The sequence below is a fragment of the Suillus plorans genome (assembly GCF_016647745.1).
Source record: "Suillus plorans strain S12 chromosome Unknown HD556scaffold_101, whole genome shotgun sequence".
Lineage (NCBI taxonomy): Eukaryota > Fungi > Basidiomycota > Agaricomycetes > Boletales > Suillaceae > Suillus > Suillus plorans.
The window spans coordinates 75,490-102,699 of record NW_024537485.1 but is presented as its reverse complement, the minus strand read 5'-3'; the positions used below and the strand labels follow the sequence as shown (position 1 = coordinate 102,699).

Below are 27,210 nucleotides of genomic sequence, written 5' to 3'. Positions count from 1 at the left end.
TGAGTGCTAAGCGCTTATGATGACAATGCAAGATGGCTATGTGTGTATTGTTTGGTTCTTGCTCACTGCCATGATCGATGGAGACATACTACTACTCTCAGTTTAATCATGCGGTTGTTCATGTGGCTTTATTCGATGATGTAACGAACGCTGCCGCCATCAGGTCTCGTATTGTTCAGGCCGCTAGAAATCTCGGTGTTGATGGGAATACTGAACGTGAAGCTGTCAACTTCGCCTTCATTGATGCACGGCTGGTAGAAATGTCGACTCCGGTATTTATGCATTGTTACTGACTACGTGTCCCAGATATCAAGCCCACTTCACCTCCAGACAGCAATCTATCAGGCGCTTTTGTCAGAGGCGCAGGGTCAACTTCGGACTAAAACTGTCCACTCAGAGATACTATGGGCACTGAACCCCACCAATAATGTACGCGTAGCCATCTACTCGATGATTGTTTAATTTCACTATTAAAAATGTCTTTAGATCACTGAAGCCATCCGACGATATGGGGTATCGGATGAGTCGACCACACTCATTGTTGTCCGTGTAGATGTCTCAGATACCCCTGATCTACAGCGTCGCATGTGCGACGTTATCCAAGGGTGTATGGTTCCTTTTCAAGCGCTGGTTAAAATGACGGATTGGTCAATTATCAAAAAGGTGTGTAATAACATATTAATACGATATCAAGAATCTCATATCCTTTCCAGCATTATAAATTGGACTCGGAGTCGGCCTTGAAAGAGGTGCAAGGGAACCTGGATCGTGAGCGTTCCATTATCGACAATATCGTTGTAAGTTCGGTAGCGATGAAGAATGTTATGGCATGAATTTGATTACTGGTGACATCCAGCAATCATCCATATCACTCATATACGCGATGATGTCAGGTTATGATATCGTTAGTTTAAGGTGCCTATGATGGCTGACATGACTGAAGGTACAATGATGGCTGACAGTGGTTGACGATGCTGGCGGGACTGTCAACCTCCAAATTCTGGCTAGCATATATATACACCTCCGCATCTTTTGAACATCCAGTGTACTGCTTTCATCTTGCCATTGTCTTACTGCTTTACCATGGCTCCCACATCTACTCTCATGTTGCTTTCCGCAGTGCATTCAACCTCTGTCCTCTCAGGGCCCCTCGTCACTCCTTCGACCATTTCGCCCACCGGCACGACTGTCCTTACCTATGATCTTTGGAAAGGTGGCTTCGTGTGCTTCGCAGTCGCTATCGTTTCCGTGGTGGGATATTTCTACCGTCGTCATCGCAAAGGCACTATGTCCCAGTCCAAGCTGCCTGGCATTGTACCACCAGTCATTCTGCCCCGCGATGGTTCAGTACTATTCTCGCCGTCCGACACGCCATATGATACATCTCTGGCCTACGATCGTTCAGCAGTCCAGTTGGGAAGTAATCAACTAGTCAAGCATGTTGCCTCCACATGCAACGTTGACGTGGTATGCGGCTGCTCTCCTATCGCCATGGCTCCAGATGAGGCTGACATTGTATGGTTCCAGATTCCCATGGTCCAAACTGGTACTGCGATAACTAGCCAAATAACTGATGATAAACTACGTGTTGGCCAGTATGGGGAGGTGGACGTTACGGAGGCAGACTACGATTGTGGACTTCAGGTATGTAATATAGTCTGGTATCATTATCATCAACCACTTATATTTTACTCGTAGATTTCAGTCCCTACTATCGCTATAACTGTCGCCGACGAGGATTTTGTCAGTCCCTTGGTGCGTAACCCCACTTCTTTTGACATCGGTGGCTGACTGCGGTACTTACATAGTCTTTCCAGCGCGCTTTAGGTCTGTTCGAAAAGAAAGAGGATGAACCCCAGCATGAGGAATCTGATGACGATATCTCCATTTACTCTTCAGAATCCGCAGAGGCCACTCTTCATGATTTCCTACTGTCGGAGACCGCCGAACCACACGTAGACGTCCCAGAAATCACTTGCGAGCATTACATGACTGTCGTTGCATGCGAGTGGCCTCCCCGATCGTACAACTTCGACATTTCAGTCGTCGGTACAACACTTCGGGGTGGTGCCTTCCTTACTCTACCAAGTCCTCTACCCTCTCCTTCGACCCTTCCCACTGGACCACGTTCCCCTAACGACCGTCGACATGGTCTGGTCGAAATGTCTGACTTGGCTAGTGCACTCGCGATTAAGCTCAATTATCCTCCCTCGGATATCGTTCTTCAGGCATTCGACATGTCTCCTATTGCGCCCGTTGCGCGTCGCCATGGCCAAGTGGATTTCAGCAAATTCGCGGATGCTCTTAACGTGGAAAGTGGCATCCCTCCGCGATGCCACCGTTCTCTTGCTGAAACGCATCTCTTCGGTGAAGAGCAGGAGGACTATCAAGATAGCAACTCCCGCCTGATGGATGATCTTCTGCAGTCTATCGATGAGGAAGTCGAATTTTACAATAGCTTCAGTTGTGACGAGGGGCGCAACGACATCTCTGACGACACTTGTCCAGCGAGCAAACATACTTCTCCAACATGGGACTACTTAAACTTCCTCGAGAACGAGACTCGTTCTTTCCCCTTCCAAGAGGATGCTGACTTGCATCTGGAGCTAAATGGCTACAACGAGCAACTTTCTCCGACGCCTGACTATCCAGGTTCCTTAACCGCCGAAGAGGACATCTTTCAAGGTTTTTTCGAGGGCCACGCGCTAAGCTCCATTTCCAAAAAGGGTGAGTACGGTACCGACCACGAGCTCACATCGGATCTTCAGCAGCTCTCCATGGACGAATCGGAAACATCCCTAAACCATGTCTCTGGTGGTACCTCAGAGTCTGCGATCCTCGACCTTATCCGACTTCTTGACAAACAGATTGATTGCCAACAGCCTGTCCGCGATTCAATCTTGGAAGTCAACAGCGATGGCTTCGACCTCCTTCGGTTTGTCAATGAGGACTTGCGACTTTCCGCGGATGACAAGTATCCAATTGTCAACTTTGACCGTGACGACGATTGCGATGACGAGAATTACCCCAGGTTTCTTGCGACCCCATCCGACTCAAAGTCCTCATTGTCGGAAACTGAAGATGGGTCTGTTGACGATTACGGCTCGACTCCCTCCCTGGCATCCGGCTCAGATATAGACTCGGATGATGATGAAGTCATCATCGCTCCGATAACAGGTCGTATCAGCCCCCTTTTCCCTGGTTCTAATCACCGTCGCTCGCCCGCCGGGTGCTTCTTTGTCACCCTCGCCACCCCAATTCAATCCAGCTACCTGATTGACGCACACTCGTGTATCGATATAACTAATGGTGAGCCACGAACGCAGAGTTTCACTGAAGGTTGTGTCCCGTTCACGGACGAACAATATTGGTCTGGGATCCCAACTAATATCAATCTCGCGTCTAAGGAATTCTCGCAGCTCGACCTCGGTATTCGATTCGGTGACGATGCCATGATACCTTAGAGTCTTGTATCGAGGGCGAGGAGTCCTTTTGGAACTGGATCGACAGGGCGATGCGTCAAGAGCATATCTCTATCGCTGGACGTCCACATGTCAACTGTCGACCTTCACTTCCCAGTTTCAACCCCGACGCAACATTAATTTCAATTCCTCATCTTTCTAGCAGCAGATTTTCTCGAACTTGCATCGTGTCGGTTTCTATTTGCATCTCAGTCTCGATATCATACAGAAAACGACAAAACCCCATATTCTCGTTCTTTCTATGTCTTGGTATTCCTCTTTGGTCTTTTCCTATTTTATTTTCTCTTCAATTTCAACATTTCCGGATCACTTGGTAGTGCTCTCATTTATTTTTGATCTTGTGTGCTTTACTTTTTATTTTGCAGCATCAGAAGATCCCTCTATCCCTAAATCTTGTAAGATCTTTAACTCCCATCTCGTTTCCACTTCGCTCACTGTCTCTCTGATTGTCTGCAGTATTCTATCACATTCCCCGCGCACTTGCGTCATCACCCTTGTAAGGCTTCCTGAATTCTTGCCTTTTCCTATTATGCTTACCACCATTTTGCGCTCTGGTTCTTGGCAGTTTATTCTTGCAGTCGTCAGTTCATTTTGTAGCACTCTCGAAGACATCCTCACGTCGTCATCTTTGTAAAGTTTTCTAGTCATCGCGCCTTCTATGACTGACCTGTGATTTCTTACGCAGCTCCGATCATTTGCAGTCGGCAATTTCGTTTTGCAGCAGGATCCAAACGCCATACCTTGAATGTGCCTGATACCTCGCATTTCCTGCTCTGGTTGTCTAAGGCCACCTTCGCAGCCCTGATTTGTTTTGTATCATCCACAAGACAGGACAAGTCTCCCTCACGACGACAGCATCGTGTGTGATGTTTGGGTAGCCTTACGATAATCTCTCGCACGGCTCCAATAATTTCTGGTCATTATTGCAGGCTCGTTTCCGCTCGTTTCCGTTCGCAGTTCAGCGCCATATGATATCTCAGCCTATCCTTGCCCTCTGCCGTCCTTGCGTTGTTCCAGATGCTCATGGCTCTCACGAGCTTACCACACTTTCTTGAACCATTCTGATCGGCCGTGGGTATCCTCCTCTCTCCTGCAGTTCAGCACCGCATGATAGCTCAGCCTACTCTTGCTTTCTTCCGTCGTCCTTGCGTGGATTAAAATGCTCACAGTCCTTTACGAGCTTACCGCATTCGCTTACACCACTTCAGTTGGTCGTGCGTATTTTTCTCCTCTTCCGCGTCGTAGGGCACCACCGCATGATATCCCGGCCTACCCTTGCCTTCCGTTGCTCTTGCATGGAAAACGCTCGTGGCTCTTTACGAACTTACCACACTTCCTGAACCACCTCGGCTGGTCGTGGATATCATCATCATCATCATCTGCGCCGCAGTTTAGCACCGCGTGATCCCCTAGCCTACCATTAACTTCCGTCGCCCTTGCATGGTTTCAAACACCCGTAGCCCCTACGAGCTCACAACGCTTTCTTGCACCACCTCAGCTGGTCGCGGATATCATCTTTGTCTCCCCGCAGCGCAGTTTGCCATCGCACGATGTCTTATCATACCCTCGTTTTCCGTTCCCTCTTTGCTGCCGGTATGCAGCACCCGGAAGTGTGTCCTACACGTCAGGTGCAATCTTCGTAACCATGCATGGTTGCTCTTGTTTCCGGGCGTTCATATTTCATCCTCGGATAACAATGGCCGACTTTAACTTGCGATATTCACTACCACCGAAATTCCTTGACGATGGCTTCCCATGTCTACTACTTTCGTGGCGACTTGCAGAATAGCATGATATGCAGGACCCTTCACACCTTTGACAGCTTGTTCCGACCCACCGAGTCCTTCACGACCTCTTACGACCTTTACGACTTTTACGACTTTCATGAAGTTCACGACTTTCACGACCTTACGACTTTATGACTTTAACGACTTTAACGACTTTAACGACTTTCACGACTTTCACGACCTTCACGACTTTCGCGACTTCTCATGATCCTTCACGACCTCATCGAGATCCTTCACCAATTATTCTGACCTTTGCAACTTGTCAACACCCCTATCACCTTCCATATCGTGCGTCCTGTGTGACCATCCGCGGAGTTCCACCCCAACGCGTTCTTCCTGCCGCGGCCTTCTTGTAACCAGTTGCTCGGCCGCACAAAATGCAAGCGTTTCATGGCCTACCCGACTTGACAGGTCTTTTGAGCTTCGCAACCTCTCATGCCTCTCGAGACCGTTCATAGCCCTTCGATCCACTATGGCCTGCTGCAAATACTGGTATGTGGACAATCACTATACTATACAATTTGCTTTGATACGCCACCTGCAGTTCGGCAAATTGCACCCTTCACTTCGACTCCACGATGACCCCGAGACCATCCATGACCGATCTTGACCACTCTACCCGCTTCGGATTGCTACAAACACTGGTACGTGAAAAAGTACTGTGTATTACACGATCTCCTGATTCACCGCATGCAGTTCGGCGACTTGCACCCTTTTAATTTACTTCAACAACTTCTTTCTGTCCTATTTTTCTACTCTTATGGCAGCACCTTTTGTAATTTTGTGAATATGATTATCCTGCTGCCAAGTCATAGCGTGAATGAGTTTGTTGGTTTTGATATTTGGCGACGGAAACTCTGATGGTAGGTCTCTGACTTCCTTGTCACTTGAAGCGTCAAAAATCATGCATCATGTGTAATGCACAAGTAATATTTGTACAAACACAACAGGCCTCGAGGTTTTTAATCAATACTAAACTAAACATCCACGGAACCTCGCACCAGTTCTACAGCCGCGCTTTCCCCATCATGGCGAGACGCTGAAGCATCGCGAACCCGCTGCCCTTTGGCACGGCGGGGCCAAATAACCACCCTTGCAACCACGCAGCAATTCCACCTGAATTGAACGTCACAAATACTGATGCGTTGCAACTAAACAAACTTGAAATCGTATCTTTGACTGGTCCAAAAGGCCCAAACCCAACTATGTGAAGAATTGTGCTGAGAAGGTGACCATTGAAAAATAGCATTCTAATCACAATACCCGAGAGGGCCCACACAAGGTTTGGGTGCCACGCTCAGTAATGTTCCCTGTATCATTATTTGATATCAGGTTGTCAACGTTCCAGAATGATCATTTATTCGTGACACACCGATGGCCACAACAACGTGTTTAATGTCAGACTTGAGAGAACCTGTGAGCTTGCTTACTCCGAGTTTTCCGACAACCTGCAGAAAATGCTCCTCGGCACGATCAAGAACCGTGTTCATCATGGTCATGCGCTTTTCATGACCAGGAGCTTCATTGGGCGGCGGAAACTGTTCTTTAAGCTCCTCATATAGGACACTAAAAGTGTTTCTAAGGTCTTTTAAAACGGTGGAGAGAGAAACGCCGCTCTGTTCTGCGGTTTCTTTGACGAGTTGGTACAGTAGTACTGATTGGAAGTCTCGACTCTCGCGCAAGGGCCAAAGTAAATGGTGGGTCCTGGGTTGTTCTGAGGACTGCGTCAAACATTGATTTTTCCCTTACAGGGTGCATGAAATACTGCTGCCTACTACGGATATATGTTGGATATATGATGCTGACCGACGAGCGAACTTCAAGTATCAAAAATCGTGCATGTAAGTAATATTTGTACAAACGTAACAGAGGGTTGAGTTAGTCGCGAACCAAACATTCACGGAACCTCGCACCAGCTCTACGGCCGCGCGCGCGCTCCTCTCATCATAGTGAAGCACTGAAGCATCGCGAACTACCTGCGCTTTGGCACGACGAGGCCAATTAAGTACCATAGCAACCACGTAAAAATTTTACCTAAAAATGTTATCAGTATTGAAACATTGATGTGTTACGACTATATACAAAATCGTACCCTTCACTATCTGGAGAATCATGGCAAGAAACCCTTGGGAAAGTAGCACCATGATGCTAATCGCAATGCCCGGAAGCTGCGCAAGGTATGTGTGCTGCTCCATAAAATCTCCTGTATCATCATTTGATATTAGTTTATCAACGTTCCGGAACAGTTATTTATTAATGACACACCAATGGTCACAACATGTTTAACACCTGACTTGAGAGAACCTGTCAGACTTTGGAGGCGTCTGTTGCTCACTCCGAGCTCGCCGACGACCTGCAAAGAATATTCCTCAACGCGATCAAAAACTGCGTTCGTCGTGGCCATGCGCTCCTCATGACCAGGAGCTTCACCGGGTGGCGGAAACCGCCCCCCGAGCCCTTCAAATACGACGCTGAAAGCGTTTCCAAGGTATTCTGATATCATGATGGTGCAGAAAAGAATGCCGCATTGTTCTAAGACTTTTTTGATGGATTGGTACATTGCAGTTTAGTGCTGGGATAAACGACCGTTGGCTCACTGTGCAATTGGGCACTGGAGATATATATAGGTGTAAGGAACTCCTGCAGGATTCAATTCACCAAGTCACATATGTAACAGGTTGATAATCGAAGCCTTCATGGCATGAGGCAACATGCAGTAACAGCCTTGAGGGTGTGTGTGTACATCAAGCACTGCACGTTGAGTTACCTAATATGGTTGGTCCACTTATTAACATGCCAACTAAAGCCGTTGATGAGCCGATGAATACCCGTCACTACCCCTTCAGATCATGTGCATCACATCTTTTTTTCATGACTTGCGAGCATTATGTTACTGTTACTCGTGCGCATTCGATTCGCGTTAGTACGGGGCCCCGGGCGATCGTATTGAAGGACTACCTTCGAGACATGTTGCGTGTCCTTGTATGTGACTCGGCGCGTGTCAATAATCTTCTTGTGTTTGTGACCCCTCGCAGGAATTTTGCCAACTTGAATGAAGTTATGCCAGAACCCTTCAAGATGTTCCATTTTGTGTCCGTAATGCTGCGTGCCACTAGTGCATCTGATAGTCTCAATGCACTGGCAAGGGATCGGGATATTGAGTGGCGTCATCTTCACGCTCAAGGGCATCAAGATCATCAAGGATTTTGATGCAGGTACGTTTCCCTCTGTTAGATTTTGATGACAGGGTGGACATTATTGCTGAGTGGTAACGGAAAATAACCCTGGACAGCAACTTTAGTTGGCATATAGTGGACTGGCCATGTTGTTTTGCCGCAGATGTATGACTTCGATTGTATGAGAGAGCCATACTCTATCCCAAGGGCTGTTGAGGTGATGTTTTCTGCCGTTCCTGCCGTTCAGCGCTCAGCTCTTATGGGTAAACGTTTTTGTTAGCTTATGACTTTTTTGGCCAATTTTCAATTGTGGTTACGGAAGACTTCCCCTTGGCAATATTCACGCAGGATTTTCGAAGGCCTCAGTGTAGGATTTGATTTGACTTTTCGAGCTCGTGCATCTCAGATTCTCTGAGTCAGATCATGCATCATGTGTATAAACCTACAACAGTTAGGTCTCGGACCGCAGAAGAGGCATCCCAGCGCTATAACAAAGGTAATGTTACTGTGACAGTGCAAGATTCAACAGAATTGCGTCGTGCGTCATTTTTGCAGGTCATAAGCAAGTGCCGACGCGAGAAACCGTAAAGTCGATGTGTCCAGTCTGAAAAGCAGAGTGCGTGACCCGATCGAGTTCTTGTTAGATAAATAAACAATGCTTGGTATTAGCAAACTGCCAAGGACTGATATCAGAAGTCTTGCAAAAGGACCGAAGTAAATGGTGGGTCCTAGGTTGCCCGGAGGGCTGTGTCGAACATTAATTTCACCTCACGGGTACTACGCGAAGTCCCGCTACCTACTATGGATATATGCCGCTGACCAACGAGCGAACTTCAAGCATCAGAAATCATGTACTACATGCAAGTAATATTTGTGCAAACGTGACAGGGTTTCAGTCATGGACCATACATTCACGAATCACGGAACCTCGCACCAGTTCTACAGCCGCGCTCCTCCCATCATGGCGAAGCGCTGAAGCATCGCGAACCAGCTGCCCTTTGGCACAGCGGGGCCAAATAACCACCCTTGCAACCATGCAGCGATTCCACCTAAAAATGTTATAAAGATTATTGTGTTGCAACTATACAAGATCGTACCCTTCATTGGTCCCAAAGGTCCAAACCCAACAACGCGGAGAATCGTGAGAAGAATCCCTTCGGCAAATAGCATGCTAATCACAATGCCCGAAAAGGCCCACACGAGGTATGGATGCTGCTCGCTAACGTCTCCTGTATCATCGTTTGATGTTAGATTCTCAACATTCCGGAGTCATTTATTTGTGACACACCAATGGTCACGACAACGTGTTTGAGACCAGTCTTGAGGGAACCTGTGAGACCTCGGAGGAGTTCATTGCTCACTCCAAGTTTGCCGACGACCTGCAGAAAACACTCCTCGACGCGATCGAGAACCGTGTTCATCATGTTCATGCGCTCTTCATGACCGGGAGCTTCATCGGGTGGCGGAAACTGTTCTCTGAGCTCCTCGAATAAGACACTGAGAGTGTTTCCAAGGTCTTTCAATACGGTGCAGAGAGGAATGCCGCGTTGTTTTGCAGCTTCTTTGATGACTTGGTAGAGTGTCGTGGTTGTGCCAACGACACTATCTACAGCCGCCCTCAATTCTGCTATCTTGTCAGAGGGATAGAATTCCCTGGCACGCTGGAAAAATACATCTGTACAACCCTTGGTATTTGGAGCGAAGCCTGCAGCTTTGTCCCAGCAGGATTTTCCAACACTTGGAAAGTGCAATCCACCATACAACATGTCTGCTGAAGCAGGTAATGATCCAAGTTTTCCTGTCAGGCTGCCGACCGTTGCAGCGCCCTGGCCGTATAACGCGCCCGCGACTTGCGATGACTTGTCAAAAAGTGCTGTCAATCATTTCTGACATCAGTATATGATTCAAAAACAGTAATTTCAATTGGACGTACACTTTCTCACTACTCCCCATCCTTGTCCTAGGTTAAAATGTAACATTCGTCGTGAGATAAAAGTGCAACAAACCTGTCTCGGTGGCGCTTTTATCAGAAGAATGAGTGCTTTCTTCAACGTTGCCTGAAGGGACTGGTCGTAGTGTTGATGCCAGAGTAGAGAGCCAATTCATTGCAGTATAGTGCTGGGATAGACGACCGTTGGCTCACTGTGCAATTGGGCATATAGTATATGCGAGGACCTTCTGCGGGATTTGAGGATTCGATTCACCAAGTCACTTATGTAACAAGTTGATAATCAAATACATACTTCACGGCATGAGGCAACATGCAGGTTAACATAACCAGTAAACCTTAAGCTTGAGATGGGTAAACGTCTTCGTCAGCCTGTGAACTTCTCAGCCAATTTCAATATTATGGTCATGAGAGGCTTCCCTCTAATTAAGGATTTTCGAAGGCCTTGATCACTAGTGTATGATTTGATTTCTCGAGTTCGTGCGTTTCAGATTACACATCACTAAGAGGCATCCCAGCGCTACAACAAAGGTGATGTTGCTATGAGAGTGCGAGATTCAACAAAATTGTGTGCACTATTACTGCCAAGTTTGATGGAATTGCGGGATGGGATGTGTGACATGTTTGCAGGTCGTAAGCAACACTGGCAGTGAAGTTAATGCTGTCTAGTCTGAGTCACGAAAAGCAGAGTGCGCGGCCTGATTGAATCTTTGATCAAGTTGTTGGATAACAATTCTTGGTATCAGCAAATTGACCGGGACTGAGTACCAGTCACATATACTGATATTGGAAGCCTCGCGCAAGGACCATGGTAAATGGCGGGTCCTTAGTGGGTTGCCTGGAGGGCTGTCTCAAACATTAATTTTACTGGTCACAGGGTGCATGAAATCCCTATGGATATACGACACTGACCAACGAGGGAATTTCAAGCATATGTATAAGAAATCATGTACATGTAAGTCATATTTGTACAAACGTAACAGGTCTCAACAGTTTCAATCATGGATCATACACTCACGGAACCTCACTTCAGCTCTACAACCATGCTCTCCACACCATGGCGAAGCGCTGAAGTATCGCGAACCAGCTACCTGCCGGGACAGCCCCGCCAAATACCCACCCCTGCAACCACGCAGCAATTCCACCTAAAAATATTATAAGTATTGATGCGATACAACTATACAAGTAACAAAATCGTACCCTTCACTGGTCCCAAGGGCCCAAACCCGAGAATCACAGGAAGACATTGGGATAATAGCATGCCAATCGCAATGCACAAAAGGATGGTCACGAGGTATGGATGCTGCTCGATGATATCTCCTGTATCATCAATTGATATTAGTTGATCAACGTTTTGGAACCCTTATTTATTCATGACACACCGATGGTCACAACAACATATTTGACACCCGTTTTGAGAGGACCTGTCAGACTTTGGAGGAATTTCCTGCTCGCGCCGAGCTTGCTGAAGACCCGCAAAAAACACTCCTCAACACGATCAAGAGTCGTGTTCATCTTGTCCATGCGCTTTTCATGACCGGGAGCTTCACTGGGCGGCGGAAACAGATTTTTGAAAGCGTTTCCAAGGTGTTTTGATATGGTGCAGAAATGATTGACGCATTGTTTTGCGATTTTTTTGAAGAATTGGTACATTGCAGTATAATGCTAGATAGACGACGGTTGGCTCACTGTACAATTGGGCACTGGACATATATATAGGTGCGAGGAACTTCTGCGGGATTCGATTCACCAAGTCACTTATGTAACAGGTCGATAATCGAAGCGGTGTTCATGGCATGAGGCAACATCAACACATACCTAAGCCTTGAGGCCTTGAGGGTGTGTGTGTACATCAAGCAGTGCAGTACATACACGTAAATGTGCAAGTGCAGGGCGGAAATCAAATGGACCCACACGATTCACATGCCCAGGCTTCCAAAGATTGGGATTCTACCTCAAAGCGAGATGTGAGTTGCACCACTAGTGAACGTTTGAATGTGCGCCTTCGGAATCGTGCGAGTACCATCAAGGAACTTTGACATCAGGTCCACGCATATCTTGTCCACTAAGGATATTTGTTTGGCCCCAAAACCAAAAAGCGCCTTGCATAGGTCTGGACACTTGATGCTAGATTCAGTTTTATGAAGATGGCGCAAATGCTCACGAGATATGAACATCTAATTACAGACATCACAGACCCCGAGGTTTTTGATCTTATGGATCAATCATCTACAATACTGGCATTGAATCCATTTAAAACATTGCACCTCTCATGGCTATGCGCTGAAGTATCGCAAACCAATTACCTGCTGGGATAGCCCCGCGAAATAACCACGCTTGCAACCATGCAGCAGGAGCTCCTAAAATTATCACATCAATGGAGCTGCTCAGTGCCGCAACCATATAAAAACATACCTGCAATTGGTCCCAATGGCCCAAATCCAAATATCCTGAGGGCTGAGAGAAGAAGCCCCTGTGCAAATAGCGGGGCAATCGCAATGCTAAAGAAGGTCCATGCCAGCTGAGGGTGTTGTTCGTAAAGGTCTCCTGTATCATTTAATATTAAAGCATCAACGTCCGAGAATGGTTCAATAGTTGTGACGTACCGACGATCCCCACAATATGTCGAACACCAGACATGAGAGAACTGGTGTGATTTTTCAGGACTTCCTCACTTGCTCCGTACTTGATGGCAACCCGTAGAAAAGTCTCCTCGACGCGATCAAGAACTGTGTTGATTATGAGGGTACGATTCTCATGACCGGGAGCCTCCTCGGGTGGCGGGAACTGCTCCTTAAGCTCTTCAAATAGGACATGCAGGGTATTTCGAAGTTCGTCTAATACTGAATCGAGAGGAATTTCACGTTGTTCTGCGGCTCCTTTGACGACTTGGTGCAGTGATGTAGCTGTACTGACAACACTATTCACAGACTTCTTGAACTCCGATATCTTTGAGGGATAAAGTTCCTTGGCATGTTGGAAGAGTTCATCTACATTCCCTTGGATATTTGAACCGAGCCCCACGATTTTGTCCCAGGACTCTCCCGCACTTGGAATGTGCAATCCATCGTACAGCGTGTATGCTGAAGCAGACAAAGAGTCAAGTTTTTCTGTGAGACTATTGGCGCCTTCATGACTGAGCAGGCCATCAAAGTGACCACGTAATGTTTCTGCAACTTGCATTGACTTGCCGAACAATGCCGCTGTTGACACTTTCTCATTGAATGATTGAAAATGGTAGCCACGGATGTACTCACATTTCACTAGTCCCCATCCTTTTCCGAGACGAAATCAAAAGTCTCCTCTCTAGAGACCAAGAGGCGACATACCTCCCTCGTTGGCCACTTCTAAACTTTCATTGTCGTAAGAACAAGTACTTTCCTCAATGTTGCTGGACACGACAGGTTGCAGTATCAATGCAACAAATGCTAGAATAGAGAACCGCATCGCAGTACTAAGACTTGTGAATAGATGGCCTGACGGTTGACTTTTTTCACCGAATCACATGGACCTACCAGGACCTACACGATTCACACGCCCACGCTATCAGTATCAACTGCGAAAAAAAAAACAGGGAAGGTCAAATAGACTGCTTGACTGGGTTGGATCCTAGGTTCAATTTCATGGGTGCTCGAGCACATTTACAACATATAATCTGGAATACACTTGAGGTATCAAAAATCGTCTCTTAAGTATAAACATAAAAACAGACCCCGAGGGTTTTCCATGACATGAAACAAACGACTGCTGAAACCCGAACAACTTCAATGATACTTAAAGCTTTGTACTCATCATGGCTAGGCGCTGGAGTACCGAGAACCAGCTACCCGCTGGGATGTTGGCACCAAATATCCAACGTTGCACCCACGCAGCAATTCCACCTAAAACATCGCAGTAATATGCTGCTCAACACCGCAACAGTATACAAAAGCGTACCTTTGATTGGTCCTTGCCGTCCAAATCCGAACAAACGGAGAAGTTGGGGAAGAAGCCATCCACTGATTTCGATCTCAGGTAATAAAATATCAATCGCAACGAGCAAGAGGGCACGGGCGATGACGGGATGCTGTTCGACAAGGTCTCCTGTATCATTTAATATTATGTCGTCAATGTTCCAAAATGGCCAGATGATCGCGACGTACCTGTGGTTACGGCAACCTGTTGAACAGCAAGCTTGAGAGAACTAGAGTCACTTTGCAACAATTCTTCGCTGACTCCGACCTTGGTAGCGACCTGTAAAAAACTTTGCTCAATGCGATCGAGGGCCGTGCTGATCATGATTGTACGGTTGTTATGACCAGGAGCCTCGTTAGGTGGCGGGAACATCTCCATAAGCTCTTCGAATAGGACAGTGAAGATGTCCTCAAGTTCTTCTGTTACGGAGTAGAGAGAGACGCCACTGTCCTCTGCAGCGTCACTACAGACTTTATGCAGTACAGTGGCAGTGGCAGTGACGTTAACCATAGATTCCCTGAACTCCGCGAGCTTCTCGGATGGATACAGCTCCATGGCGTGATGAAAAAGCTCGTCACTATAATCCTTGACATATGGACTAAGCTCTATGATTTTGTCCCAGAAAGACTCTCCCGTGTCTGGAAATTGCGATTCGTACCACGCGTGCGCTGAAGCAGACAAAGAATCAAATTCTTCTGTTATATTGTAAGCAGCACCTTAAGAAATGAGTAGGTGACCAAATTGACCGTGTATCGTGTCTGTGATTTTTGCGGGATTGTCAAATAGTGCTGTCGATCATTTCTGACATTAGGAGGTTATTGAAAGCCGAGTAGTTCGTACTCACATTTTACCGCTCCCCATCCTTTTCCTGAATTTAACTTGATGTTCGTCGTAAATAAGAGTGCGACCTACCGTCCTCGATGATGTTTCTGTTGGACTCGGAGGAACGTACGCTTCCCTCGATGTTTGTCGAAGTGATTGGTTGCAGCGTTGCGGCAGTTGCCAATGTCACATATGCTAAAGTAGATAACCACATGATAGTCGACTGTCAACAGTGGTTGGAGTCTTGGACCTACAAGGACTCCATTAATGCATTCTTTATGTAACAAGTTGAAGCTTCGAAAATGATGGCGGCCTTTAGCGACTTCACGCAGCACGTTGATGCATGTTTAATCTGAGAGCACCGTGACCCCGTAGCTAAGCATTGCCGTGCAAAATTATTTGTAAATTGTAGCGATGTTGAGATGTTGAGAATTATATATGATTGTCAAGCTCGACTACTTTTGGAACTTCGACCTGAAGATGTCAAAGCTCTCATCCAAGTATTTCAGGTCATTGCGGACCTGTATGCCAGGTCGCGGCATTCAATGCCAACGACAATCTATATGTATGCGCCACAACAAACCAACAGCACCTGGCAGACGTTATTTTACATCGGGGGAACGGGATCGAGCTGCTGTCGGGGTATGTTTCTTCAGCTCACCTGTTGTTCTCTGTTCACATTCTTGCATCTGATCCCAGGTCTTTACGCCAAAGGCTGCAGCTCTATTCGTTGCAACCGGCATTGGTTTATTTTACTACTTCCGTTATGAGAAGCAAAAGCTCCTCGAACAACGACGTACGTGCTTCTCCGTATTCCACCCATTGAGAGCATCTCAAGAAAAAATATTCATACAGAAAAGGAGCTTGAATCTCGAAGCGTCGGACGACCGCATGTGGGTGGTCCCTTCACGCTAACGACTCACGAAAACAAGCCTTTCTCTGATAAAGACCTTCTGGGGAAATGGAACTTCGTCTATTTTGGTTTCACCAACTGTCCCGACATATGTCCTGCTGAATTAGACAAGATTGGCTCAGTCTTGACTTCTCTAGGTTCGTGTTCATAAGTCACTTCAACGGCGGGACGCATTCACCACATCAAATACAGAGAAGGATTATGGGACGATCTTCCAGCCTGTATTCATCTCTGTTGACCCTGCACGCGACTCTATCCCTCAAATGAAGACATATCTCGCAGACTTTCACCCTCGTATCATCGGTCTCACGGGTGACTATGCAACCGTGAAAACCACATGCAAAGCCTACCGCGTCTACTTCTCCACCCCGCCTAATGCAGATCCCAAGGGTGACTACCTCGTCGACCATTCAATATACGTCTACCTCATGGATCCAAATGGGCAGTTTGTTGAAGCGTTTGGGCAGAGCAGTACACCAGATGAAGTCGTTGAGCGGGTAAAAAAGGAAATTTCAGAGTTTGAGAAAGAGACAGGGAGGAAAGTGTAGAACTCCAGCACATAATAGCATCTTGCCTTCAGCATATCACACCATTCATCTATCTTGTTGCATTGTTTGACGTCTCGACATCGATTGACATGAAGCGTTCTTAAGAAAGTCTCCTAGATGATAGCTTCGGTAGCTTCTGCAGTCTACTCTGCCTGCTGGAGTTCCAGTTTTGACATTTTCTTCATCCTCCGCATCATGCTGTAGAAAAAATGAGCGTCATATGTGTAGGTATGTGGTCGAAATGCCTACTCATCGTATTGGCACCTGTTGGGTGTGTATTGGTCAGACTCTCAACAGATAGAAAAGTAGAGATTTAACTCACTTCTCATAGCCGTGGCGCTCATTCTCGCAAGTCCAAGGTAAATAATAGTTTTCTCTCCGACAGGTATTCAAAGGTATCAAGAGTCTGAAGTATCACGGACAACAGTATTGTGGTTGTGGGTCATAGGCTTTCAACCAGAAGGGTAAAGTAGGTACGTACGCTGAGCACTGATCTCTCCAAGCCAAAGGCACCTTGGCCGCCTTGAGCTCCTCCTGGGATGCAGTGAGTGATGATGGCATAGAGGATTTCAAGAAGACGTCAAGGGAAGAATCTGAGGAAACGAACGGACTCGGAATGAGGTCGAAGTGGCTGTGCCTGTTGTTATGAGTATTTGCTCAGAGCGCTCAGCGCCTGAGCGCCAATATCAAACTAACAGCCGTTCGAGAAATCGGAGTGCAACTCGGAGGAAAATACAAGTAAGAATATGTAAGCTTGGTACTACTGTCCTCCCTGTTCTTTTTCCTCTTGCTTCATACTCATCTGAATTGCCCGAGCAATTGCCTCTTCCTCATCCATATCTTCGTCTTGCTCCTCACCCATGTCAACATCATTGCGTTCGGACATGGCGAGAGCTTGAGCGAGCATGGCCTCTTCATCCTTGTCTGCCCCTGCTGATTCCGCTTGAGGTGTGGCATCGGTAGCCGGTTGACGTGTTTGCTCTTCCGCTGCCTGGCGAGCTTGTTCTTCTTCCATAGACATGCGAAGGGCCTAAATAAGATAAAATGTCAACAAGACTCCGTATTCGATGTCAAAAAAAGCAACGCACCAATGCAAGCTCAGGGTCCAAACTCGGGTCAACACCAAATTCAAAGTTGGCACCACCAGAACCCGATGCACCACCGACGTCTCCCATCGCCTCTGGTGGTATGCCCCGGTCTTCCGACAGAATTGAGGAAGAAATAATCACATCTGACAATAGATGTGTACCAGGTGGTACAGACACCAGATGTCTAAATGACCAGGCGCATCAATCTACGCACGCATTCTGACAAGGTGATACTCACGAATTATCGCTATTCGTTGTATTGTCTACGAAAGCCTTGAGGACATTAGTTTCCTCCTCGACGCCGTCACCAAATGCAATAAAGTCAACAGCAACATTGTTCTTCTTCAATCTCTTTGCGAGCTTCACCATTTCCCGCTCATCCGCTCCCTGTCCTTGTAGCGGAGATCCCACAAAGACTATTATCCTCTGGCGCAGATTCTTGTTCTCTCGATGTTTGAGTGCAAGCTGGGCAATGTTAATGGCAGTAGGAATATCTATTGACCCGCCAATTTTCGATGATGTTACATGCAAGGCCTTGATGATCTGTCCAATGTCTTTCGAATGGGTCACGAGAACCTCGGGCCTGAAAGAAAACATTAGCAATCGTAGTTTGCACATGTAACTGAGTTGTACCCTTTGCTAGCCATTGTCATGACGCCAACAGTGTTCTCTGGATTTGAATCAATCTTGGTCTGGAAGATGGTCTTGACAGCATCAGACTGGGCCTCGAAGCGGGATGGGATATAGTCTCCATTACGCATGTATTCTGAGTTGTCGATTATCATCATCGTTGCCTCGAGCGGCATCTTGAGTGAATGTAATTAAAGGAGGGAGATATAAGTCTTGGTTGGTTGCGCGACGAGCAGTGACGCGTTCTGCTAGAAAGCTATCGTCTTCATTCGGAACCCTAACCACAAGTTGTGCTGTTAACTCAGATAGCACTCAGATATTTTCACAACTGACATGCAAGTTGCAAGTACTGACATGGTCGTCAACGTTGACACGATTACTTTCATTCTTCTACCGCACTAGCTAGGAGGAGATTAATTGTCGGTGTCACTAAGCACTCTGCTTAAGCAATGACTAACAAGGATTCGTGTTCAGCCTCGATAATCCTCCACAATAACTTAACAGGCCAGGTAAGGACGTGATAAGTACTAGTAACGAAGCGAAACTAATCAAGTGCATATATACCAACTAGCAGTCCGTCCTCCTCCGATCACGCATACCGAAGAGTAAGACAACGCGCAATCACAATACCATGAGAGAGTATCATGATCAGTTCCTATCTGTCAGATATACATATAGGATTCCTTGGCATCAGAGATGAGTTTCTACACAGTTGTTCTTTGGTTATTTTTACTCAGTCACTAGGTGGATATCGTCCCTATTCATTTGACTCGTGGGTTTTGACACCATATTTGTGCATCTTACTAAGTAAACCTCTCGTATGGTACCTTGTCTAATGGGCAAATTTGACCGTCTTTCAGTTATTGGTTGCCATTTTCCCTTGGTCTCCAACGTTGACATAGCCAAAAGTTTTTGATTGTACTGATTTCAGCGCAGTCGTCACGTGCCGACTGTGGTGCTCGATACTATACATAGGAGTCTCTGGGACTACAACATGGATCATTCATCTCTTCATTCTCAACTTCCATCATCCATCTTATGGCTTATTTTGACGAAGTTCGTAGTGGACTAGCAGTCCAGTTTGTCATCGTAACCTACAGTCAGCTAACTAATCACCATGACTCCCAGGATTCGTACCGTCTTCCGGAGGGCATAAAGCGGATTGCATATGATGCTGATACCCAGCAGTATATTTTCCGCGACCGCTCCGGTCAACTTTACCAGAATCCTTCAGGAGAGACGTATGGTGTTCTGAGACCTGTGTCAGCACCTGCCACTCCTCGTCGCAGTGTGACCATAACAGGCGAGTTCGTGACCCCCAACATGACGCCCAATTGCTTACATTTCTCCCTACGCAGAACGCAGGGACCCTGCTCTCATCCGTGCCCGCTCTGTCAAGCGCCCCGCAAAGACTTTCGATGACTTCCTTCCCCGAGAATACATCACCAACGCAAAGGAGTCCAGTTCTGCCCCCGACTCTCCCAACGAAGCTATCACGCGGGCGAACAGGAATCGTGCGCTACCAAAGATCCCAAAAATTGGGGAGACCATACGTTCCCGGGCCATTTCACCTCGCGAGTCGGCAGATGAAGAAAAACGCTACTTACTCGACGATCGCGCTGCCAGTCCCACCTCATATGCGACTCATGATGATGAGAAGGAGTTGAATCGCTCAAATTCTAAAGCGTCTTCTATGTTGTCATTGCCTATCATCGATACACATATTAATTTATCCGGTTTCATATGACTGTCGAAATCATTGTATCACATTTGTAGCACCACTGCACCATCTCTGGACAGGATGTGATATACAAATCAAAGTTCATTTGACCTGGCGCTGGTGTATCTGTACCGCTCAGCATGTAGCACAGAGATTAGCCCCAGCTGTTAAAGTGATCAAGAGTTGTTCGACGTCGGAGGCTTGTGTCGTCACTGTCATGACAACCCCAAAACAAAATAGAATCAAACAAAATACAACAAACGAATGACGAATAAACAAACTGGAACCAAGACTTTACACCCAATTGAATGACACCCGTTCTTTCTCCTTGTTCTTTGACGACAAGATCGAGAGTGGTCTGAGTGGCCCCTGCACAGGTGCAAGCTTTGGGTCAGCTTCAATCTCTGTCACACGACCACGCGAGAGCACTCGCGACCCCTTCTCCCTAGCAGCTCTTGCAATACGCTTGGGAAATGTAGCGCGAACGTCCCTGTGCGATTGGGTGATAGTTGGACCACTGGACGCATTCTCTTTGACCACAGCTACAGGCGGTGGTGAAACGAGGGGTTTTCCATCAGGGGAGCTCGAAAAGGAATGCTGGAAGAGAAAATCGTTGAGTAAATGCATGCACGATAAGGCTGCCACGTACATATGCCTCTAACTCTGCATTTTCTCCAATAGCCTCGCTCTTCCGTATGCCCTGAGTCCATGTGAAGCGAGGCGGTCCTTCATGTTCATCACCATCTTGTGAGTTCGATGCAAAGTGGCTGACAGACTATCGAACGTACTTCTCGGCTTTTTCTCAAAGAACTCATTTGGGAAGTTCTGCACCTTCTCCGCGTTCTGCCTAGCGTTCCAAGATTTCAGGATCCGATGGTAGACGAGGTAACCAATGATGTATACGATGCACAAAGCGAGCAAAATGAGCGCTGCGAATGGGAAAGCACGCTTATGTGACTGGTCCGCGGAGGATGCGGCAGTTGCTGTAGGAGAAATGGTGCTGCTCGAAGGGGCCATGGTAGTGGTGAAGATCGGATTGGCACGTCGGCAGTCAAAGATGCCCCACTTGAACACTGATGGTGGAGTGTGTGAGAGAGGGTGGGTATGTGGTTGACATGTTAATAAGTATGGCTTTGGACTGGAGGCTGACAAGCTAAATTGGTCACAGAATGGCGTAGCATATGCGAAGCCCTTACCAGACCTGTACACGAGATTTACGTCGGCGTACAGTTTTGTAGGACGTGATCGAATGTCTAGTACAGCCATATGCGTCAGGTTGTCTAACCTCGCGCTCAAGAAGATAGGCCCGACAAGTACCGGGTCCCTGCATACTCGATCATTTCGACGTCAATAGAACGCAAGGTGGCAAGCTTCAAGCTTCAAGTGTCGATGAAGTATAAATTTGACAAGCGCTGCATCAAGTATGTAGTCAAGATACACCTATAGTAAGGCTAATCATCATATCCTGTACGGGGTCAACCAGATACTGGAGACTAGCATCAGCCAGTACCGTATCATAATTGATAATGAGGCAGAGGGTTGACCATAGCAGTACTTGAAATATCTAAGTAGGATAAGAAATTCGCTTGCATCCTGTTGTCCTGCAAACCTTGATAACTGAAAATGAGTGGGGCGTCTACTACTATGTGGATGAGCGGAGCGCTGCAGGTGGTGAGTAAAGGTCAGTGGAAATATTAGAAGCTGCCTCGTACGAATTGAGATCCCCCCCAGCTGTAAGGGTGAGAGCATTAAAGGTCGGACATGACCGATCCCGTGGCCTGGAAAGAAATTCAGGCATGAAAATTCAGATTCTTCACAGATGACCTGCCTGGCACTTGGTTCATATTTGCGCAAGTTGCTGACCTCCAGCCATTACCATGGCAAAACCGCTGGATATGAAGGATTAGAAAATTCTTTCGCGAGGACTTTCACATACGCTTCAAGGTGCCAGTTCATGTGATTGTTGGTTCAAAGCCAGTACCATCATTGACGGCTCGATAGCAACGATGTCATACCAATGCAAGAACCAAAGGCCAGAATTGTTGTAGACCGCCAGCGCTTACGACGTCGAGGAGAACTGGGTTCACGTAATGATTATTGAGGGTACCGTTGCCTCCACTCTGTATGACACGGACGGAATACTATTCTCATCAGTACCAGCCAGACTACGCCATAGAAGTCAGGAGAACTTACCCCATGAAGATGTATGGGAGGCTGGTACAATGTATATCAGATAAGTAAGCGTCACTCGCATATGCTTGGACCAGTATCATGGTTACACATAGAAACATCGCACATATGACATTAGATAAAGTACATACATTGTAGGTAATGTCCAGCATAGGGCCCAGTCCCACCGGACAATAAACAAGGATTCAAAAAAAAAGTAAGCGTCCGAGTCGAATGACTCAATAATATCCTAGTACCCAGTCTATCCCAGAAGCTCATCTGGAACACAACCTGCAAGAACAGTAATTACAGGCGGGTATCATGACCAGTACTGCGAACATCTTGAAATCCGACCGTCGACGAGAGCAAGGTGCACTATGTGTGGTTCGGTACTACTAATCCTAAAAGCAGAATTTGCAAGGCATGGAGTGCGGTAGCAGAGGATAAGTTTCGATAGCAGGATACAGTTCAGCCACGAGATACAGTCGGTCATGGGATCAAGGGCTGGCCAAATCCAATCGGGTTTCTTCTCGTATGCCCAGCTTTCGTCAACCAGAGAGAGGTGATGCGTAGAGGTCGGCCTAAGATAGCGCAACATCAACACCTGTTTAGTTCTAGCCTATGTGGCGAGAACAAGGAGACTGAGGCACGGAGACGTCACCCCCAAAAAAAGAGACGGAGGAGTAGAGGAAGCGCAACAAAACATGCCATCATATCGAGAGCCTGAAGAAGGCCTTATCGTCCTCGTGCAACCCGGGACCATTGTACAGCATAGACACCGTGATACGGACAACGGAAATAGACTAGACACGGCACTATAGCGTAGGTAGTGTCCAACATAAGGCTTGACCCTAGCGGACGGTAAACAAGGATCAAACAATCAGATCGATTTCGACCACCAAGTCGAGCTTCCTATGGGATCGCTCCCAGCCATCCTGTCAAAGCCGTCTTCCCTAGACAGACGAACTTAGAAATTCGGGGGAAATATGGAGCAAGAGGGGACTTTCTGGACCGGGAGTCATCGAGAAAGGTAGTGAACGGGCGATTGTGGCGATTGTGCAGGTACAGGAACAGGAACAGGAACAGGAACAGTGCATCACCGGGTAATAAAGAAGGTCCGACGAAGTCAGATAACAAGTAATAAGCTACTCCTTATAAATGACTAGACAATATACTTGGTGAGTGGTGATTGAATATTGAGGTCTTACATAACTCACTCTGCCGACATGTAGTAGTAGTACCTCATTTACTTTGAGATCCGGAGTCGAACTGTTTCAGAGTAGGAAGAATTGCATTATCAAAGTTAGAAATGGTGCAGGGCTGACGCCGCTGCAGGGTTCTAAAGCTGTGAGCATTGGATGACAACACTGTAAATGAACGGAGAATCGAACTACTCAGTTCCACTGACATTTGCCATGGAGTCGGAGAACCTTAAGGGAAAAGAAATTATGCTGAGCGCAGAGCTGAGAGGAGCATGTGGCCACATCTAATACGAATCTCAATGAATCTTTGATGAAGAGCGGTGATGCAGACCCGTGCATTGTGCACTAATCCATTTTCGACGGACACGTTCCGAAGGCACGAATCTCCACAAGGTCCGAAGAGCACTCATCCATCTTGAAGACGTGACATTGCAGGCAGCATGATATGTCGCGCTGTACACGAGACATGGCAAAGGACAAATGATTTTGATTTGGCTGAGGCAGAGGACACCTTGGGATCATATCATCTGGATTCTGCATCGTGATTATCGGCAACCGGAAAGCGTTTTCCACGCTTCAAATGATAGACGGCATTATTTTCTACAGAAACCTTCTCCACTCCATTCTCCATCCAACATAGTATGTATCGGGGAATATAAATATAGACACACTGGAAGGGAGAATGCAGCCGACAGAACACGAATACAAGGAAGGGACACCCAAGTTAGAGATCAGAACCCCACATGTCCGTCATGTGCATGAAGATTTGAAAGTGTACAATAAGATTCACATTTATCCCTGTTGGATTAGGTCGCAGTAAACAATAAGAAAGTCAAGCAAGGTTCATGGCGCCACCGCCGGCCCATAGTGATTGAGAGGGTGATCTAACTATGCAGAGTAAATTTCAGTCATGCTAGCGACCGTGGGATCTGGGTGATGGTCATAGATTGGACATAAGCGATCCCATTCATCTGTAAAGCAATTCAGCAATAGAAGTACGGATTCTTGACATACGGCCTACATGGCACGGGGTCCACATGCGCGGGAGTATCTGGGGGACTCTCTGCCATTACCACGGCGAAACCGCTGAAAATGAAGAATGAGTCATTTCGTTCACGGGAAGATTTATACACGTACGCTGCAAGGTGCCAGTCAATGTGACTGTTGGTTCAGAGTTAGTATCCTTCTTGACTACTCCATAAAAAATGATGACATACCAATGCAAGAACCACGGGCCAGAATTGTCGGTGACAAATCGGATCACTGTTTCTTGCCCAATGACCCCAGCGCTGACCACATCGCGGCGAACGGGGTTCACATAATTGAAGGTACTGCTGTCTGCACTCTTTACGACACTGAATGCATGCTAATAACCATGAGTATCAACCAAGCATGCCTTTGAAGTCATGGAGAACTTACCCCATGAAGGTGTATAGGATGCTGGTATATGTCAGTCACGTAAACATCGAATGAATGGAAAAGACGTACAGGTCCACCCAGAGCGCTGACTATTGGTACCGTCAACTCTACCACTTTGTTGGCCCCGAGAACGTACACACTTCCGGCTGGGAGCAGCTGAGTAGCGTTTCGAGCTCCATTAAGAATTTGGAGTAGAACAGGAACGGTGGGGTTTATGAATGTGACATTATCGACATAGAAATTTCCGGCATTAAGGGTAACCGGGAGGTTGAGGTTGACATCGGCTTTACCATACTCTGGAATGCCAGGAGCACCGCGATGGAGAAGAGCATGTAAGTTGCTCTCTTGCAATTGGTTCGTGGCAGGAATATTGGGCGTAGTCGGGTCAGCCTCTGGGGCACCTTTGTAGCGAAGAATAGCAGTGTTCAAACCTCCGCTGTAGTTCGCATTCGCCGTATTAGGAAGAGCGCGTACCCAGTAGTTATCCACTGGCTGATCGGCTACTAGAATAACAGAGTAGCGCTGGGCGACAAAAATCTGGAGCTGATCTACCACCAGAGGTTCTGTCAGCTGTCCATCCGCTTCGATGACAGTTAAGTTGTGGCCATCGATGGAGAATTGGACGTTGGAGTCGCATGATATTTGAACTAGGCGCAAGCGATATCGCTTTCCCTGCGTGACATTGATCACAGCAAGCTCAGACTGAGGTCCGCCAGCATAGCGACCGAGTCCATTGATGAGCATAGAATTGGCAACAGGTACAGTGCCGAGCAATTCGGGAGCTACAGTATGATACCTAGTGATCCTGATTCAATCGGGCAGATTATTCATGATCGAAAAACTCACCAGTCGGCAAGCGTGATCACAGTACTTGCTGAAAAGACATGATGGTCAGAAGGTTCATATGAACCAATTTCTCGCTCACCATCGTCGACATCGTACAAGTATGCCAAAGGGTCGTGAGGATCATAGATTACCAGGGCTCCCCTGAGACCATCGCACTGTTCCATAGGTCAATCTTCTACTGCATATGCAAGGTTCGAGCGATACTTGCGTATTGAACGGAATAATGACTGTGATACCAATAAGTGCCCGCCTGGTTTGGAGCAGAGAAAGAATGTAAAAAAGAGTGGTTCGGCGTAATGGGGCATTGTGTGACGAAGGCCGCTCCATCAGCATAGTTCGTCCGATTCTGGAAGATGCCATGCCAGTGCTGCCATAAACAAGATTGATTTTAACAACATTCATGATGATTTGAAACTGCTTACAACACTGGTAAGCACGAACATCGAGTCGTCGCTGAGTTTGTTGACCACCTCGATATCAAAGTGATCTCCCTATTGTGAGGTCAGCACTGGCACCCGACAAGGAAGTTAAAAAAAATTACCTTCTGGGCTGCAATCAAGGGTCCAGGAAACATGCCATCGACAAGCGTTGTTCTGTCAAAGATCAGGAATGAGTTTGAGCGCTATGATAATAGACTCACGGGCGTGCGAAGCCATCGGGAGCGATGATGCTATTGCCTACGGTTAATCTAGTTTTGGGACCATGTACAGGGAGTTGAGATAGCGGGTACTCTGAGCGAGATACTATGGCTGTAGCATTAATCGATGAGATAAGAGAAACGATTAGAAGGAGAATAAACATCGCGATCTTTCACGATGAATAGTGGGGCTTTCGTTGGCGAGAGTAGGGGAAAGCAGGATAATATTATAACACTCTTGCAGCTTTTATCTTGCGGTAGATAGCCTTGAAGTGTTCCCATTTCAAAGCAATTGGCACCTTACAACTTTATCAGCATGTGATTGCACTGCAAAAAGGGTGCTCGGCGCCCCGGTCTCAACGGTGTACTGCAACAGGAGTCAGCGTTGTAGCAACGATCTGTCGATCTGTTCAAGAATGATGAGATACCACGAAACCGTGAATCGGACACGATCCAAAATAGCTTAAACGACGAAACGGCCAACCCCAAGTGTAGTGCTAGGCCACAATAATTTTAATCAACTCTTCGTGTGCAGGAAAAGAAAAAGGTTAGTCACCAATGGTGCCCCTCCGTCAAGTACGGAGGCTATGTGACATTTAGTTGTCGAACAGAAATGGTCATACGCTATTAGGTACTATGTGATGGTAGCATGTCAGGACCTTGGAAGGTGCCGAGTGTGTCTAGCCACTTCGGTGTCTGCACAGAATTTTGAAAGGTGATAGCCGGTAGCCTAGTAGTTGAGGCGCGATGGGGTGACCAAAGATTGTGCCATTATTGGATCGTGCAGTGATCATCGAGGACTCGTAATCAACGGAGGATCAGTTATTAGCTGGGAGGCTATGACGATGACTGTGATTGCGGTACCAAAA

At 47.0% G+C, this 27,210-nt stretch overlaps 14 protein-coding genes across 14 annotated transcripts; 5 read left to right on the top strand and 9 right to left on the bottom strand.

Annotated features, from left to right (window-relative positions):
* Positions 1-30: 30 nt before the first annotated feature.
* HD556DRAFT_1418823 (CGI-121-domain-containing protein) lies at positions 31-873 on the top strand. Its single transcript, XM_041304424.1, has 4 exons — positions 31-254; positions 307-429; positions 487-663; positions 714-873. Exons 1-4 carry the CDS (start codon positions 78-80, stop codon positions 831-833), a joined length of 597 nt encoding a protein of 198 aa, XP_041153403.1. The 5' UTR covers positions 31-77; the 3' UTR covers positions 834-873.
* A 90-nt stretch (positions 874-963) lies between these two features.
* On the top strand, positions 964-3,594 carry HD556DRAFT_86570 (uncharacterized protein). Its single transcript, XM_041311875.1, has 4 exons — positions 964-1,467; positions 1,528-1,644; positions 1,699-1,755; positions 1,818-3,594. Exons 1-4 carry the CDS (start codon positions 1,084-1,086, stop codon positions 3,462-3,464), a joined length of 2,205 nt encoding a protein of 734 aa, XP_041153402.1. The 5' UTR covers positions 964-1,083; the 3' UTR covers positions 3,465-3,594.
* On the top strand, positions 3,595-4,636 carry HD556DRAFT_86571 (uncharacterized protein). The gene is made up of 4 exons (XM_041311876.1): positions 3,595-3,877; positions 3,939-3,978; positions 4,048-4,112; positions 4,168-4,636. Exons 1-4 carry the CDS (start codon positions 3,724-3,726, stop codon positions 4,347-4,349), a joined length of 441 nt encoding a protein of 146 aa, XP_041153401.1. The 5' UTR covers positions 3,595-3,723; the 3' UTR covers positions 4,350-4,636.
* Positions 4,637-6,969: 2,333 nt separating this feature from the next.
* HD556DRAFT_1418814 (uncharacterized protein) lies at positions 6,970-8,014 on the bottom strand. The gene is made up of 3 exons (XM_041304423.1): positions 7,535-8,014; positions 7,362-7,472; positions 6,970-7,303 (listed from the first exon to the last, which is right to left on the bottom strand). Exons 1-3 carry the CDS (start codon positions 7,827-7,829, stop codon positions 7,242-7,244), a joined length of 468 nt encoding a protein of 155 aa, XP_041153400.1. The 5' UTR covers positions 7,830-8,014; the 3' UTR covers positions 6,970-7,241.
* Positions 8,015-9,384: 1,370 nt separating this feature from the next.
* Positions 9,385-10,551, bottom strand: HD556DRAFT_1313890 (uncharacterized protein; the record flags this gene model as incomplete). Its single annotated transcript, XM_041300858.1, has 5 exons — positions 9,385-9,494; positions 9,543-9,674; positions 9,734-10,318; positions 10,379-10,405; positions 10,452-10,551. The coding sequence occupies 5 exons, from the start codon at positions 10,549-10,551 to the stop codon at positions 9,385-9,387; spliced, it is 954 nt and encodes a 317-aa protein (XP_041153399.1).
* An 877-nt stretch (positions 10,552-11,428) lies between these two features.
* Positions 11,429-12,046, bottom strand: HD556DRAFT_1313889 (uncharacterized protein; the record flags this gene model as incomplete). Its single annotated transcript, XM_041300857.1, has 3 exons — positions 11,429-11,538; positions 11,594-11,713; positions 11,776-12,046. 3 exons carry the CDS (start codon positions 12,044-12,046, stop codon positions 11,429-11,431), a joined length of 501 nt encoding a protein of 166 aa, XP_041153398.1.
* Positions 12,047-12,499: 453 nt separating this feature from the next.
* HD556DRAFT_86330 (uncharacterized protein) lies at positions 12,500-14,028 on the bottom strand. Its single transcript, XM_041311869.1, has 5 exons — positions 13,723-14,028; positions 13,651-13,668; positions 13,000-13,596; positions 12,809-12,940; positions 12,500-12,753 (listed from the first exon to the last, which is right to left on the bottom strand). Exons 1-5 carry the CDS (start codon positions 13,838-13,840, stop codon positions 12,647-12,649), a joined length of 972 nt encoding a protein of 323 aa, XP_041153397.1. The 5' UTR covers positions 13,841-14,028; the 3' UTR covers positions 12,500-12,646.
* Positions 13,722-15,581, bottom strand: HD556DRAFT_1418789 (uncharacterized protein). The gene is made up of 7 exons (XM_041304422.1): positions 15,260-15,581; positions 15,192-15,209; positions 15,094-15,135; positions 14,536-15,042; positions 14,330-14,476; positions 14,106-14,274; positions 13,722-14,048 (listed from the first exon to the last, which is right to left on the bottom strand). The coding sequence occupies exons 1-6, from the start codon at positions 15,381-15,383 to the stop codon at positions 14,168-14,170; spliced, it is 945 nt and encodes a 314-aa protein (XP_041153396.1). The 5' UTR covers positions 15,384-15,581; the 3' UTR covers positions 13,722-14,048; positions 14,106-14,167.
* A 113-nt stretch (positions 15,582-15,694) lies between these two features.
* On the top strand, positions 15,695-16,630 carry HD556DRAFT_1313887 (SCO1 protein; the record flags this gene model as incomplete). Its single annotated transcript, XM_041300856.1, has 4 exons — positions 15,695-15,811; positions 15,869-15,965; positions 16,025-16,219; positions 16,275-16,630. The coding sequence occupies 4 exons, from the start codon at positions 15,695-15,697 to the stop codon at positions 16,628-16,630; spliced, it is 765 nt and encodes a 254-aa protein (XP_041153395.1).
* A 143-nt stretch (positions 16,631-16,773) lies between these two features.
* HD556DRAFT_1249086 (B18 subunit of NADH:ubiquinone oxidoreductase) lies at positions 16,774-17,191 on the bottom strand (the record flags this gene model as incomplete). Its single annotated transcript, XM_041298814.1, has 4 exons — positions 16,774-16,828; positions 16,880-16,894; positions 16,953-17,036; positions 17,112-17,191. The coding sequence occupies 4 exons, from the start codon at positions 17,189-17,191 to the stop codon at positions 16,774-16,776; spliced, it is 234 nt and encodes a 77-aa protein (XP_041153394.1).
* On the bottom strand, positions 16,953-18,524 carry HD556DRAFT_1456119 (uncharacterized protein; the record flags this gene model as incomplete). Its single annotated transcript, XM_041308127.1, has 4 exons — positions 16,953-17,660; positions 17,719-17,902; positions 17,957-18,301; positions 18,352-18,524. 4 exons carry the CDS (start codon positions 18,522-18,524, stop codon positions 17,391-17,393), a joined length of 972 nt encoding a protein of 323 aa, XP_041153393.1. The 3' UTR covers positions 16,953-17,390.
* Positions 18,525-19,244: 720 nt separating this feature from the next.
* HD556DRAFT_86115 (uncharacterized protein) lies at positions 19,245-20,320 on the top strand. Its single transcript, XM_041311858.1, has 3 exons — positions 19,245-19,404; positions 19,477-19,651; positions 19,707-20,320. Exons 1-3 carry the CDS (start codon positions 19,387-19,389, stop codon positions 20,093-20,095), a joined length of 582 nt encoding a protein of 193 aa, XP_041153392.1. The 5' UTR covers positions 19,245-19,386; the 3' UTR covers positions 20,096-20,320.
* A 42-nt stretch (positions 20,321-20,362) lies between these two features.
* Positions 20,363-21,085, bottom strand: HD556DRAFT_1450231 (uncharacterized protein; the record flags this gene model as incomplete). The annotated part of the gene is made up of 3 exons (XM_041307732.1): positions 20,363-20,665; positions 20,718-20,794; positions 20,857-21,085. 3 exons carry the CDS (start codon positions 21,083-21,085, stop codon positions 20,363-20,365), a joined length of 609 nt encoding a protein of 202 aa, XP_041153391.1.
* Positions 21,086-24,327: 3,242 nt separating this feature from the next.
* On the bottom strand, positions 24,328-26,505 carry HD556DRAFT_1434937 (laccase; the record flags this gene model as incomplete). Its single annotated transcript, XM_041305376.1, has 11 exons — positions 24,328-24,410; positions 24,461-24,525; positions 24,577-24,600; positions 24,657-24,805; positions 24,949-25,654; positions 25,705-25,732; positions 25,784-25,859; positions 25,913-26,071; positions 26,127-26,195; positions 26,246-26,297; positions 26,345-26,505. The coding sequence occupies 11 exons, from the start codon at positions 26,503-26,505 to the stop codon at positions 24,328-24,330; spliced, it is 1,572 nt and encodes a 523-aa protein (XP_041153390.1).
* Between the last annotated feature and the right edge of the window lie 705 nt (positions 26,506-27,210).

Bases quoted from the DNA above. Each gene is read 5' to 3' on its own strand.
- HD556DRAFT_1418823 (XM_041304424.1), top strand. From the start codon at position 78: ATGGAGACATACTACTACTCTCAGTTTAATCATGCGGTTGTTCATGTG. The intron at 255-306 runs GTAGAAATGTCG...TACGTGTCCCAG, and splicing joins CCTTCATTGATGCACGGCTG to ATATCAAGCCCACTTCACCT. The intron at 430-486 runs GTACGCGTAGCC...AAATGTCTTTAG, and splicing joins CACTGAACCCCACCAATAAT to ATCACTGAAGCCATCCGACG.
- HD556DRAFT_86570 (XM_041311875.1), top strand. From the start codon at position 1,084: ATGGCTCCCACATCTACTCTCATGTTGCTTTCCGCAGTGCATTCAACC. The intron at 1,645-1,698 runs GTATGTAATATA...TTTTACTCGTAG, and splicing joins ACTACGATTGTGGACTTCAG to ATTTCAGTCCCTACTATCGC. The intron at 1,756-1,817 runs GTGCGTAACCCC...TAGTCTTTCCAG, and splicing joins AGGATTTTGTCAGTCCCTTG to CGCGCTTTAGGTCTGTTCGA.
- HD556DRAFT_86571 (XM_041311876.1), top strand. From the start codon at position 3,724: ATGTCTTGGTATTCCTCTTTGGTCTTTTCCTATTTTATTTTCTCTTCA. The intron at 3,878-3,938 runs GTAAGATCTTTA...GATTGTCTGCAG, and splicing joins TCCCTCTATCCCTAAATCTT to TATTCTATCACATTCCCCGC. The intron at 4,113-4,167 runs GTAAAGTTTTCT...TTTCTTACGCAG, and splicing joins ATCCTCACGTCGTCATCTTT to CTCCGATCATTTGCAGTCGG.
- HD556DRAFT_1418814 (XM_041304423.1), bottom strand. From the start codon at position 7,829: ATGTACCAATCCATCAAAAAAGTCTTAGAACAATGCGGCATTCTTTTC. The intron at 7,473-7,534 runs GTGTGTCATTAA...ATGATGATACAG, and splicing joins TAAACATGTTGTGACCATTG to GAGATTTTATGGAGCAGCAC. The intron at 7,304-7,361 runs GTACGATTTTGT...TAACATTTTTAG, and splicing joins GATTCTCCAGATAGTGAAGG to GTAAAATTTTTACGTGGTTG.
- HD556DRAFT_86330 (XM_041311869.1), bottom strand. From the start codon at position 13,840: ATGCGGTTCTCTATTCTAGCATTTGTTGCATTGATACTGCAACCTGTC. The intron at 12,941-12,999 runs GTACGTCACAAC...TAAATGATACAG, and splicing joins ACATATTGTGGGGATCGTCG to GAGACCTTTACGAACAACAC. The intron at 12,754-12,808 runs GTATGTTTTTAT...TGATAATTTTAG, and splicing joins GCCATTGGGACCAATTGCAG to GAGCTCCTGCTGCATGGTTG.
- HD556DRAFT_1418789 (XM_041304422.1), bottom strand. From the start codon at position 15,383: ATGTGGTTATCTACTTTAGCATATGTGACATTGGCAACTGCCGCAACG. The intron at 15,043-15,093 runs GTCAATTTGGTC...ACAATATAACAG, and splicing joins AATCACAGACACGATACACG to AAGAATTTGATTCTTTGTCT. The intron at 14,477-14,535 runs GTACGTCGCGAT...TAAATGATACAG, and splicing joins ACAGGTTGCCGTAACCACAG to GAGACCTTGTCGAACAGCAT.
- HD556DRAFT_86115 (XM_041311858.1), top strand. The intron at 19,652-19,706 runs GCGAGTTCGTGA...CTCCCTACGCAG, and splicing joins TCGCAGTGTGACCATAACAG to AACGCAGGGACCCTGCTCTC.